This window comes from Drosophila santomea, chromosome 2L (assembly GCF_016746245.2).
Source record: "Drosophila santomea strain STO CAGO 1482 chromosome 2L, Prin_Dsan_1.1, whole genome shotgun sequence".
NCBI lineage: Eukaryota > Metazoa > Arthropoda > Insecta > Diptera > Drosophilidae > Drosophila > Drosophila santomea.
This window is the reverse complement of record NC_053016.2, coordinates 2,381,552-2,394,751: the sequence shown is the minus strand read 5'-3', so window position 1 is coordinate 2,394,751 and position 13,200 is coordinate 2,381,552. Positions and strand designations below refer to the sequence as shown.

At 47.9% G+C, this 13,200-nt stretch overlaps 5 protein-coding genes across 5 annotated transcripts; 1 reads left to right on the top strand and 4 right to left on the bottom strand.

Annotated features, from left to right (window-relative positions):
* Nucleotides 1-96: 96 nt before the first annotated feature.
* Nucleotides 97-2,087, bottom strand: LOC120458361 (EGF domain-specific O-linked N-acetylglucosamine transferase). Its single transcript, XM_039645975.2, has 3 exons — nt 882-2,087; nt 616-827; nt 97-559 (listed from the first exon to the last, which is right to left on the bottom strand). The coding sequence occupies exons 1-3, from the start codon at nt 1,857-1,859 to the stop codon at nt 172-174; spliced, it is 1,578 nt and encodes a 525-aa protein (XP_039501909.1). The 5' UTR covers nt 1,860-2,087; the 3' UTR covers nt 97-171.
* Nucleotides 2,088-2,301: 214 nt separating this feature from the next.
* On the bottom strand, nt 2,302-4,695 carry LOC120452411 (modular serine protease-like). The gene is made up of 4 exons (XM_039636633.1): nt 4,279-4,695; nt 3,516-4,219; nt 2,896-3,439; nt 2,302-2,834 (listed from the first exon to the last, which is right to left on the bottom strand). Exons 1-4 carry the CDS (start codon nt 4,650-4,652, stop codon nt 2,384-2,386), a joined length of 2,073 nt encoding a protein of 690 aa, XP_039492567.1. The 5' UTR covers nt 4,653-4,695; the 3' UTR covers nt 2,302-2,383.
* Nucleotides 4,696-4,808: 113 nt separating this feature from the next.
* Nucleotides 4,809-9,639, bottom strand: LOC120443752 (RNA polymerase II degradation factor 1). Its single transcript, XM_039623015.2, has 3 exons — nt 9,161-9,639; nt 7,073-8,216; nt 4,809-7,007 (listed from the first exon to the last, which is right to left on the bottom strand). The coding sequence occupies exons 2-3, from the start codon at nt 8,144-8,146 to the stop codon at nt 5,148-5,150; spliced, it is 2,934 nt and encodes a 977-aa protein (XP_039478949.1). The 5' UTR covers nt 8,147-8,216; nt 9,161-9,639; the 3' UTR covers nt 4,809-5,147.
* A 20-nt stretch (nt 9,640-9,659) lies between these two features.
* On the bottom strand, nt 9,660-10,630 carry LOC120443754. The gene is made up of 2 exons (XM_039623017.1): nt 10,505-10,630; nt 9,660-10,448 (listed from the first exon to the last, which is right to left on the bottom strand). Exons 1-2 carry the CDS (start codon nt 10,556-10,558, stop codon nt 9,675-9,677), a joined length of 828 nt encoding a protein of 275 aa, XP_039478951.1. The 5' UTR covers nt 10,559-10,630; the 3' UTR covers nt 9,660-9,674.
* A 53-nt stretch (nt 10,631-10,683) lies between these two features.
* LOC120443755 (trans-1,2-dihydrobenzene-1,2-diol dehydrogenase) lies at nt 10,684-12,782 on the top strand. The gene is made up of 5 exons (XM_039623018.2): nt 10,684-10,818; nt 11,502-11,730; nt 11,803-12,094; nt 12,152-12,398; nt 12,461-12,782. Exons 2-5 carry the CDS (start codon nt 11,523-11,525, stop codon nt 12,719-12,721), a joined length of 1,008 nt encoding a protein of 335 aa, XP_039478952.1. The 5' UTR covers nt 10,684-10,818; nt 11,502-11,522; the 3' UTR covers nt 12,722-12,782.
* Nucleotides 12,783-13,200: the final 418 nt, after the last annotated feature.

The window sequence follows — 13,200 nt, the reverse complement described above, 5'->3', positions numbered from 1 at the left end:
TAGCCGATTTTGCAGCAGTCAGCTCTCATCTATTAACAGAACAGAAGCGTAGGGCTTTGGTCACACTTTACAAAATTCAAATCGAAAAAAAAGAAATCTTTTGTATAATACCGATTTATTTTGGGTCTGGCATAAAGCAAAATAAATGCATTTAATCACAATTGAGGCAATCTACAGCTCGTTGTGCTGCGTTGTGGAGGGATTTTCTGATGTCTTGCGAGGGAACTCCTTGTGGGAAAGAATTTCCTTGGCGGCTTCATCGACGAGATGCACAAATTCCTTTACATCAAAGCTATAGTTAGTGAACTTGGCGTGTGCACCGCCCTCGGGATGATGACCCTCGTCCTGCGGATACACCAACTCCCGCTGCTCCCAAGTCCGGTAGCGAACGCCCCGAAGGCGAGCCAAGTCCTTGTAGCAATTCGGATCCTCGCAGTTGTACAGCTCGAAAATGCAGGCCCAGTTGGGCAGGAAGAGCAAGTGCGTCAAGCCAGCGCCGTGCATGCCGATGAGTATGTCCGTGTTCCGTGTGATAGCCAACTGGTTGGTGAAGGATAGCCTGCCGGGGAAACTCATCAAACTGAAGACTAAGTAGCGGCTTTTATCATTCCTTACCTCTCATAGGACACACGCTGCACGGCGTACTTATCGTTGGCCTCCAGGGGGGCCAGCAGCTCGTCTTCATTCAGCACTTGCCGGTACTTTGTGCGACGCGATAGATATGTTATTCTGATCCTTTGCTGAGGCGGCTTGTAGGGAATCTGCAGGCGGTGCAAGATGAACTCGGAGAAGGCGCGGAACAGACCACTATTCGAGCAGCCCTGGATCTTAAAGAAGAAGGTCACTATGGAAATACAAAGTACACGTTTGCCCTCACTTACTATGGGTGTATTGTAAAACAAGCCAAAGATCATCCTGGGAAGGAGCGGCAGCACAACGTTCTTAAAGCATACCCGCTTGCCCTCCACATCGCTGAGTGTCCAAACTGGTCTTTGCGAGAAGGCCTTGAATGTGTCCCTGAAGGGCGAATCGTACGGGTAGGTCTCCCAAATTAGAATCTGCACATCCGTGTTGAAGGCCGCTGGATGCGACTGGTTGACAAATAGCGAGGCATACAGGTTGAAGAAGTCGCAGAAATGATGATACATGTTGTACGTGGCATCGATTTTCATGATGAAAGTGGGCGTATTCACCACCACATCGCAGAGTGCGCTCTCCAGTACGGGATTTGGTAAGACATCGAAATTGCGCAGCTCCGGGCCCCAAGACTGCAGAGCCGATCCAATGTGCTCCATCTCGCCCGCGAGTCGAGTTCGATTCAAATTGCAGTGCCCCAGGAGCTGTCCTGGTCCCAGCACATCCATATGGTATCGAATGCGCTCTTCCCGCTGCACCAAGTCCCGGAAGTCGAAGAGGAGATTCCGCCCACGACAAAAGCGCAGATAGTGCGTGCACTCAAGCGAGGAATCGCCCAAATAAGTTGGCACGCATTGCGGCGTCAGCTGGGAGAGCTGCTCCTGGATGTAGCCGAAGTCGGCCTGGTTGTAGAAGGTCCTAACCTGTGCCTCCTTGCTCCTGGCCCAGCCGGTGTGCTCCCCAGGACACTGGGGCGTTTGGAAGCGGCCAGCTGGCGTGCAGTCCCGCTCGTGGCCCCAGCAGGCGGATGAAATGGTGCCCTTCGCAGTGAGATTCGTCGGTAGCTGTTGTTTCAGCTTGGGAAAGGTGTTCAGGTACCGGATGAGGTGTTCCGAGGGTAGGCTGGGCAGGGTGAACCCATCAAGGTGCTTGGCGTCCTCCACCTGATGGGCCTGCACCAGGGACAAGCGTAGTACCCCAATGAGTATTGGCAGGATTGGCATCTTCAGTTCAGTTTCATCTACTTAAGTACTTCGTTGCAAATGACTTTCCAGCGATTTCCCTGCTACTTCTCACGCTTTCCACGGCAGCATCTTCAGGTGCATTTCACGGCCAGCGATGATGATGATCTCACCTGGCCTTAAGCGGCTAGAAGACGATTATGAGCGGGATAATGTTATTGTCCATGTTAATTGTTCGCGAAAGAAAAACCTGTCCGCCTGTGTGACCGTTCGCCAGCTTAGAAAACCAGCACAAGCGTACACTCCGCGACATCTAAACAGGTTTTATACTGTTATTGTAGTTGAAGTAATGCTAACATAACTAATTATTGCTTTAAATGTTTATTTATATAACAGCCACAGAAAAAATGTTCTTAATAGGTTTTCAAAGACATCATTTTAGGACATCTATTATTGTGCCGCATACTGTAGGGATTAGAAGGTTTTAAACTTCGACAGATATAGTTAGCATGTTCTCAAACCATTTTCGACCGTTATTTTAAAACGTATTTTTGAAAAGTTTTACGCTATTCTGGGCAATTTATGTTATTCCTGATGAGTTGCTGAATGTAATCCTGCAGGTGGGGCGATATTAAAGTGGCTGCAGTCACGTTATTGCTGCAAAAGGTACCTTGGTCGCCGGAGCCCACATTTCGACTAACCACAGCCACCAGACACTTGTGGTTGTCCAAGCCGCAGGTGGTGATAACTCCACTGCCACTGTCACCTTTGCACAGAGTGTAGCCGTCATGCAGGACGACGTTGAGGTCACCATTTTTGGGCTCACTTAATCGGCCATAGACCGTAGCCAGGTAGCCATCGGAGTTCCAGGAGCTCACCATCGCATCGCCCTTTAGATCCAAGTGGGAACCCACATTGTAGGGCAGACAGACGATCCTTTGATCCTGCTTAAAATCCATCCGCTTTTCCAGGACAACGATCCCAACGTCGTATATGTGGCTGACCTTGCTGTAGGCGCTGTGATTCAGAATCCTTAAGTGAATATTAAATGTCACCTCGAAATTTCTGGCTTACCTACCCGTACACCTCTATATTTCTGACCCTGTGTAGGTACTTCAGATCCACGGAGGAGGATAGGTTGCCCGAGGGGCCCACTAAGAAGTCCTCCGGCCTGGAATTGCTTACATTCAGGCAGTGGGCTGCGGTTAGCACGATATCCAAGCGGATCAAGTTCCCGGTACACACAAACTTGTGCTTGGTTGTGGTACTGTTCAACTTGTAAATGGGAACTAACCAGGAGGCTTGTAGTGAATCCGTTGCATCGCCTCCTTTGCTCATGGTTACCTCCGAGTAGTTGAGCCGGTGGTTGCACTCGTAGTTGCAGTGCCTCTCCTGATTTTCGCACAGATCCCGGAGACCCTCCCACTCACCATCCTCTGTGCACTTCACGGACATCGTATCCGAGGTCTGGTGGATGAAGCCACTAGCGCATTCGAATTTGACCTGGGTGTTCGGAACCAGGGAGTACTTGTCCTGGCAGTTGATCGGTGACCCATTATCGCCATTGTAACACCTCGGTGTCAGGCTATACATCTCGGATATCTGCTGTGGACTGCAAAGATCTGGAATTTTCAATTAACCCATTAGCACTATGCGAAACTAAAAAGTAACTGAAGGCTGGGGTATTAAAATACTTACTGGTACATCGGGGATGGAAGTCCAGTTCGATCCACGTTTTATTGGCCTGGCATGTGATAGGTTTGTCCTTAAACTCGTAGGGCAAGAAGGTCAGATCCTCGTTGCATCTGAAGGTCACTCTTGCATTTTGAATGGGCGGCAAGGCTATGGATTCACTATCGTCATCCCAATTGATTATTAACATTGTCTCGTTGTTGTACCAGTTAATCGGACAACCATTAGTGCCATTGGTGTCTGGGTTTCTGTTGACCACTTTCTCGATGCACGGCGGGAAGTCGTGGAGCCAGGAGCCATTGTTCATGCAAACGTTCCAGGACTTCCGGTCGGAGTTCCAGCACTGAACTTCCGCCGCTTGATTGGCATAAACGAAGCGCAGTGAGTTGCCCTTTTGAAAGACTGTCCTATTGGTGAACCTGTGCTCCACCGTCTCGTGGCAAGCAGCCGGAGGAACCTCTTTCCAGTTGACGGCATTCCCACAAACATTGGACAACTCATCGGAGCCGTCCAGGCAGTCCATCTTGTTGTCACACAGGTCCTTACTGTCTAGCAAAACTCCGTTGGCGCACTGGAAACACTTGTCCGCTTCGCAGGTCTGCATACAGATCTCCAGAGATTCATCTCGTCCGTTGGAGCAGTCGATCACGTTGTTGCATTTCGCCGAATGGGACACACATTCCCCAGGAAGGCACTCCAAATCCGTATCCCTATCATAATAGAGATGGGTGTGATGAGTAACACCATTTACCATTGCCATTTTTCTTACCCAGTGCAGTTGCCTCGGAATTTCTCTTCCAGTTCGCCCGGATCACTTTCACACACCTGTGGCAGCTCGTCGGATCCGTCGGAACAGTCGGCGATGTTGTTGCAGACCAATCTGGCCGGAATGGCTGCCCCCGTCGCACAGTGGTACTTATCCGCCATCATGTCGGAGAGATGGGCCTTGCAGAGAGTGAAAGATTCATCGCTGGCATACAGACAATCCGGTTTGGCATCGCAAACCCGCTCGATGGGAATGCACCTGCCATCCTCTAGGCACTCGAACTCCTCATCCTCATCGCAGCCCTTCGAATGCCCACTAAACGATATGAACAAAAGTGCCAGCACTACTCCCTTATAGCGAAGCAGAGGAGGCGACATTCTTGACCGGCAATCGCCACCAAACTGAACTGCAGAAGATAACTCAAGCTGGTTTCCTTCGCTCGCCGGTTACTGCTCTCAAATCAACCTAATTGTGTTCATGCACATCAGTATAAGGCTTCCCGCAAGGTTGGATAAAGAACGCTCGATCTGAAGTATAATTGAACTTAGGCATGCTCTTGTATTTAAAAAGTTTACAGCGTGTATAAATAATGATTTACGAGTACCTAGCGTAATGCTTAGACACGTAAAAAATAATGTGTATAATTGTTAAATTAACTTAGGGCATAGACTAAACAGAGAACTACATACAATCAACTAATCGATAACTAATTATCACTTTTAAAAAATGAAGAATTGATTTAAAAAATTATTACAAAATTAATTTAGCATTTAGAGAAGAGGCTGCACATAATAGTATCGTATTGTATAAACATATAACTAGGGATGCGAGTCCGCCGCTCTGACCTTCACTTAAAATCAGATCAGATCAAATCAGACAAAGACGCGCATCAAGTCGCTGCTGGTTGGAGTGGAGTTGCCTCCCGGATTGGAACTGTTCCCCTTCCAGGGAGGATTGCTGTTGGCGCTGGGAGTGTTGCTGCTGTTCAGATTGCTGATGTTGTTCATGTTGCTGATGTTCATGTTGCTGATGTTCATGTTGCTGCTGCTGTCGGACAAGGTGCGGAGCAGCTGCTTCTTGAGGAGCTGCTGTGGCGAGTGGCTCTGACTTTGGCTGGCGTTGTGGTTACTTTGGAGCGGCAGGGTGAAGCTGGGGCGGCCGAGAGGCTGGAGTTGCTCCTGCTTGCCGGCCAGCAGGCGGCGGCGTTTCTCGTAGAAACTGAACGTTAGTTTGTTATCCTCCTCCTTGTCGCGTTCCTTGTCCTTCGTCGGCTGCTCGCCACCATCCTCGCTTTCCGGTGGTGGCTTCTCCTCCTTCTTGACCTTTCCCATTAGCAGCTCATTCAAACGCTTGGCCGTCATGACTCCCGGCGTTCCACTAGATCCACCTCCAGCTTTTCCACCTACCAGTGCCCTCTTATTGCACCTCAGTCGATCTTGTGCAATGACATTCGAACGCTGAGCGTAAATGGTTCGGCCCGAAGCGGGATTCTTACTCGGTAAACCATTGCTTAACGCGGGCGAGGGCGGCGGCGGTGTGCGGGCCAGCTGACCAACCACGCCCAGATGGCTACCGCCCGACAGGGATAGCAAATTGTTGTTCGCCTTCCGCGTGGTCAGCAGATTCTTGCGGAAGGTAACGCCCAGACCCTGGGGCAGCTTCACCATGCCAAACGTGTTCATGGCCAAGGGACGAGGCGCCCCGGAGTACATCATCACATTGAAGTAGCTGTCCTCATGGTATTTGGCATTGGCCAGCGATGGATGATGATTGATTTGAGGATTTGTTGTGGGTGGCTGGCTGGCGGCCTTGGCCTCCAGCTTAACAGTCTTTACGGTGTCGCTAACAGTCTCCAGTTTACTGAACTCAAAGTCGCCCAGTTCATCCGCCAGTTGGTTTGCCTCCGTTCCAGAACTCAAGGCGGTTTGTATGCCGCCCGATTGCACGACATTTACGTCCACGTTTTCGTAGCCCGCATTGGTTAGGAATTCGGCTAAAACCTTCTGCTCCAGCATGGAAACGGGATTCGACGATTCGGTGATCTCGTATATAATACTGGGCAGGATCATGTGCTCCTCCAGCTGCTGTTGCTGGGGATTGACCATTGCCTCATCCGTCAGGGATGGCACGTTGTAGACGCTGAACTGGCGCTGCTGCTCGTGATCCTGAAGCTTCTGATCCTGATGCTGCTGCTGCTGTTGCTCTTGCAGCTGCTGCTGCTCAAGCATCTGCTGCTGCTGGTAGATCAGTTGCTGCAACTGCATGGCATCGATGGTGGTCAGCTCCTGCTGATGCTCTTCCTCGCCGTAAACCTGCTGAACCGACTGCTGCTGATAGACGGCGTAGTCCTCGCCAATGGTTCCGTCTTCAAAGCGCAGCCTTTTGGTGGCCTGTGCGGGATGCGAAAGAGCTCCATTCTGCTGTTGCTGTTGCGACTGCTGTTGCGATGCGTCCAGAGCGCTCTCATCGAAGTTATTTAAAATCTCGTTGATCAACTTGCTGTCCAGCATTTCGTCGAGCGTCTGCGAAATGGAGTTCTCATCGGAGGTGTTGGGTAAGGGCAGTTCCTCCTCGTCGGGTGCCACCTGCTCGGCGGAAACCGCTCCCGTGATGGAAGACACTGCCTGGTCCAGCTCGCTGAGCACTTGCTGCTGCTCATAGGAATTCACCAGAGACTTATCTTTGTTCTTCTCCTTATCCGCTTTTGTTCGATGATCGCTGGAGCCCTTCAACTTAAGTAAGAAAGATATTGGTATTCGTTTCGTTGCGTTAATAGGAATAAATTGCTATAAAATACCTTTTTCTTTGGCTGCAGCTCGGGCAACTTTTCCGCATCCGTCTGAAGCTGGGCAGGTGAATAGTTGAGCCCCATTGCCACCTCGCTGGAGGCAGCTCCCAACGTGGGAGTGGGCGGTAAGCTGCAGGATGAGTTGCTGGAGGAGGAGAACACGGTTATGGCAACCGGGGCAGCACCTACAGATGGTGGCTCCTCCTTAACAACAGCAGCGACGATGGGAGGAGCGGCAATGGCCGAACTCTTCTTTGATCCCTTGGACTCCTTGTGATTGGACTCCAGCAAGGCCGGAGCTGGCGAGGAGTGGTGGCGGTTCTTTGACGACTTGGAACGCGACCTACTTCCGGCGGAAGTGCTGCTGCTGCCCTTAGAAGATGAGGAACTGCTACTTTTGCTGCTGCTGCTCTTGTGACGCGACGAAGACGAGGACGAGGTGGTGCTGGATGAACCCGCAGCAGCTGGATGCTGCAGCGAAGCCGAGCTGCTGGACCCGTTCGAGCAGCTGGATAGCGTCGAGGCCGAAAGTGTGTCCGTCGGCGAACTTGGCACAATAGCGCCGCCCTCCTGGCTAATCTCCGTGGCAGTGAGACGAGAGTCGCTGGATATGGTTGTCCCATTTGGATTGGCATTAACCTTGCTGGATGTGGCCTCCCAGACGCTAGGATGCTGCAGCGCAATGTGGTGCTGGAAACCTGCCTTCGTATAACATCCCGAGCAGGAACTACAGAGTACTATATCTCGGCTGGCCAACTTCGGCGCCAGATCATAGTAGGCCATGTCCGCCGATTGCAGCCGCTGGACCTGCACCTTTGCCTGTTGATCTCCACCGGCGGTGGAGTTTTTTCCACCACGCAGATACGTTTTCTCAGCCGTTCGCAGCTGCTTGATGACCTTTTCCATGTCGAAGACCTGCTGCCACTTTTGGCCCTGCAAGTTGAACATGGATAGTCCCGCCGATGCCGCGCCGGAATTGGGGCCGGCCGTCGAGTCCGTTTTCCACATGCCCGACACCTTGTGCTTGGTTCCATTTTCCGGATAAGATCCACCACCGGCGGGGCCCACATCGTTCAGGGGCATTCCGGACAGAAGCTGTGCTCGCGGGTTCCGTGGATTCGGTAGACTCGAGCAAAGTTGCCCCCTGAAGCACCTGCAGGATATGATTGGTTTATTAGTTTCGGAGAAACTTTCATAGTGACAGCTTTTTAAATGCTACTGTGTTGGTTGGTTTTCAATCCATGCAGCTTCACATTGTTCAAATCATAACTAGTTTTCATACATAAAATTCATAAATTATACTATGTACATATGTATATATATATGGGCTTTGCTATAATCGGATAGTGTTTTGAATCAGCAGTCGTGTTAACCATAAAGGTCTTTATTTAATCTTCAGTATATCTCAACTTCATTAGATTTATCTAACTTTAGTTTGGACCTTCATTACAAACTGAATACTTGTTTAAAACAAGAAAAACTATTTTAGAATTTATTCTTTTACATATTTTTAACACTAAATAAAAGTAAACTATCGTTAGACCTGAATGAGTAGATATCAGCAGCTCCCACTTATACATATACAACTACTCCACAGCCCACAGGACCCTGACCCTGAATATATATGTATGTACATATGTATGTATTTTCGTAGCGAGGAAAAATTCTGGCGCAGTGCACAAACCACCTGGAGAGGGTGTGAAAACTGTACGTTTTGCAGTACTTTTATGAGGATGTTGCCATTTTTGAATGAATCTTGAAATTTGACAAACTGTTTTTTTTGTATCGTAAATTTTCAGCGAAAGCTTACAGGTGAGTGCTGCCCCCGCCCCCGCGAGCGCCTATCCCTTAGCACCCACACCCCTGGGCCGGATCAGCTGTTTTTGACAACCGCTACTCTAGTGGCGCCGTCTCGTTCGCACTGCCGCACACATGCGCAGCCACTCACACCGACGTACCACACACTCACGCACCTACCCACACCAACGCAACACAAACAAAGCACACGATTGAAAATCACAAAATAAAAATCACTTAAAATGCTTGCAGGCAATTTTAGTTGAACGCCGAATGATTTCGGGATGAAATGACACTTACGTCGTTAACACACTTCCATGTTTTGTTGTTTTTTTTTGTGGGTTTAGGTTACCGTTCTACCCTACCCGTGGATAAATCGGTTTTATGGCCGGTCCCGTGGAGGAAAATGCCAGGTCAATTCGAAAAACGCGAGTTGGTTGTGTCGCCTAATTGATTCTCTAATGAAATCAATTAAAGCTTGCTAGTTTGTCTCGCGTTTTCGAGTTTAAAGAATGATATTATGAATATCGTTGTATTTGCTTAGAGATGGAAACTAGCGTCTCGTTACGTTACGTTGTATTTGTTGCAGCTGCAGATTAAGTGCGATTTGTTATCGATGGTCTTACAGGTATTCGTTGCATATGTCATCGATAACTTTTACTGAGCGTATATTTATAAAAGTCATTTCCGCTGAGAACTCAGTTAATAAGTTATTATGAATGAAGGTCTCATTAGAAAAGCTACAAAGTAACAGCTTAAGCAACAACTCCTATTTTCAAAGCTTTTATTTGTTTGAAACAATTTATAAACATATTTAGTCATCATCATCGCTGAACTCATCCTCCTCCTTCCTCCTGGACTTTTGCTCCAGTTCCTTGGCGTAGAGATCCTTGAAGGCTTCGTATTCAGGCAGGGTGACGTGGCATATCTTTGTGGCAAAACTCTTTTCGGAAGTGTCCGTAATCTGATACAGTTTGGGATTCGTAGTCGGCTCATTTGGATCGGCTTTCGGAGGTCGGGGCTTAAAAAGGCCCAAGCGAACCAGAAACTCGTGGCGACAACGCAGCTCCTCGAAGGATAATGTCAGGGCTGCTGATTTTACTAACTCCGGCACTTCAATGCGCATCACGTCTATTATGAAGTTCAGTTTCTCCTCAACAGATTCTTCGGATTGTGCTATCAAATCCGGACTGTTCATCAAACACTTCCACACATTTTTGCTGGTGGAGACGCGACTTTTCAGAAAGCCGATGTGGGAAAGTAACTGATGGTGGTCGCTTACGTCCAGTAACTCGGGGTATTTCGTAAGGAGCAGGTGAAGTAGATTCTCACCGAATTGACACGCTCTCCAGATTTCTAGGGTGCTTATTATTTTGTCCGGCGTTCTTTTCAGAATCGCAGGGTTGCCGGTAACTATTCTAAGGAAATTCACTGTTTCCAAACCGTGATTTTGAAAAGTTTGATGGGCCCTTCGCCAGATCTCAGGTGAATATATAGATAACGTGGGTTCTATCTTGATGGCTTCATCGATGTGAATTTGTTCAAGTTGCAATATCTTCGGCGTTGCCAAGTGCCTTATGTGATGTAACTGGAAAGAAACAATTGGTAAGCCATATATATCTAATGAAGTTAAATAAAACTCACCGTTGGCTGCTGTTTTAATACAACTTGTGTGTTAAATAATAGTTTTCGAAGCATTTTGTCCTCTTGAATCTGCGAGCAAAACAATGAACAGCTGATGTCTTCTTCTTTGCAATGGCACTCACCACGAAACGTAAACAGCGGCATGTTTAGCTGGTACACCCACCTTAAGCGTCCAAAGCTTACTTGGCTAGTAAATCGAACGAATTGAATTGTTATTCCTGCCGGGTGCACAGGAAATTGTTTATAAATAGAACTGTCGCGCATAAAAAACAACAGTGGAAAGTTTTATCGCTTAGTTCTGCTACAAGTTCAGCGTAGGTATTTCTATATCCAATGTGTGTGTGGGAGCTCAATAATAGCATAACTATAATTATATTTTGGAAGTGTTATTATAACTTATTGTTATAAACAAACTACACACATACCCGGCTCATTTAACCCCTCGGTTGTTTTTTTTATATGCAAAATGGATTTGCTGCAAAAAGAAAAGTAAATAGCTACAGTATACATATGTATGTTAACTGATCGCTACACTGATAAAAATCGTGATATAAGTGTAAAACTTCAACTAACAAATTGTTGATAGAAAATAATACAGAAATTAATGAGTCAAAATAGTTATCATGGTGTTATTATTCTCGAAACTATATTTTATCTCCGTGTAGCACTGCGAACGTGACAAGTGTTTTTACTTAATGAGGAAACTATTGGCCAATACAGGAGGGCTCGTTCGATCACTGATAGCTTTGAATTTCGTACAGGTGGCATCCAGAATAATTCAAGTAATACTCAAACAAGGTCAAACTCAATAACATTGTGAAATGGCACAACTACAACTTCTGTTCGATTATCATTCAAGCAATTCGAAAGAGATAAAATGCCGGTGGAAGTGAGATATAGCCTTCTATTCTCTCGCATTATCGCTGATAAGGAGGGCTCTCTGTAGATTCCACCCATATTTAACTAACAATCCACTCGGTTTCCCACTCATTCGCAGCCAGATCCACAATCCAGCAACATGTCGAAACTCATCCGTTGGGGAATCGCTTCAGCCGGCAAGATTAGCGAGGACTTCGTCATCGCTCTCAGCACCCTGCCCTCCAGCGACCACAAGGTTCAGGCTATAGCTGCCCGAGCTCTTGATCGCGCCCAGGAGTTCGCCACCAAGCACGGCATTCCCAAGGCCCTCGGAAGCTACGAGGAGCTGGCCAAGAGCACCGATGTCGGTGAGTACAGCTTTAAGGATAAAACGCACTGTTCAGGAATAATCTAAACGATAATATAATTTAACCCACCAGATGTGGTCTACATTGGCACCCTGAATCCCCAGCACTACGAGGTCGCCGTGCTGATGCTGAACAATGGCAAGCACGTTCTCTGCGAGAAGCCTCTGGCCATGAACAAGAAGCAGGTGGAGGGCATCCTTGCCGCTGCCAAGGCCAACAAGCGCTTCTTCATGGAGGCCGTGTGGTCGCGATTCTTCCCCTCGTACCAGCGCGTTAAGGAGCTCATCTCCAATGGACAGCTGGGCCAAGTCAAGGATGTGGAGGTCAACTTTGGCTTCCCTCTGGCCCATGTGGACCGCTTGCAGTAAGTATACAGATCATGCGTTAAATAACATTGATTCATGGATACCATCACTTAAAGGAAACGCGATTTGGGAGGCGGTGTGGTCTACGATCTCGGCATCTACACCATTCAGGTCTCGCAGTGGGTCTTCCAGGAGAAACCAGAGAAGATCGAGTCCAAGGGAACCCTGAACGCCGAGGGCATCGACGATGATGTGAGCGCCACTCTGACCTACAGTGGTGGACGCACTGCTCGCATGCGCTTCTCCTCCAAGGAGAAGCTGTCCAACACCGCCGTGATCAAGGGCACCAAAGGACAAGTTACCGTAAGTAATCTAATCGATCGTGATTGAACAGAATCTAAAAGTTGCATGTTGTTATCTACCAGCTGGTTGATTTCTGGACGCCCAACAAGCTCATCGACATCGATGGCCAGGAGAAGGAGTGGCTGCCACCCAAGGGCAAGTACGAGACCAACTATGCCAACTCCGAGGCCATGCGTTATGAGGCGGAGGCTGTGCGTCAGTCCATCATCGCCGGCGATGTGGAAAACAAGAACGTCACCTACGCCGACAGTCTGCTCTTTGCCGAGATCGAGGACACCATCCGCAAGCAGATCGGTGTGCTCAACAAGTACGATGAGCAGTAAATGTAGATTTAATAGGTAAACATGTAACCCTAACATAATAAACAGAACTTTTTACAAAATATATATATTTCATAAAGTTATTCTATAAGGAAGCAATATATTTTAAAGTTTTTAACTGGTCTTACACAAAGTTTGCCCCCCCAGTTGTATTTTTCAATGCCCCACTATAGATCAAGGATTAGCAAACAGTGCGATAAGGGGATGTATTGATTGTGAAACGGCAGCGATGACATTCCCACTAGGTCGAACTCTGCCTGGGGTGTAACTAAAGTGGCTGACATGGCAGAATTCTCGATCACGTTTTTGCCGCATGATACAGTCTTTTAATTTAGGGGCTGGTGAAAAAGCACAGGGGTTTCTTATCTCACGGTTTTTCTTATGTCTACCCTCATATCTCTAATACATAATAATCTTTCCAAGTTATAATTATTTTATGTTATATATATTTCTACACTAATATTTTTATACGTTCCAGAACC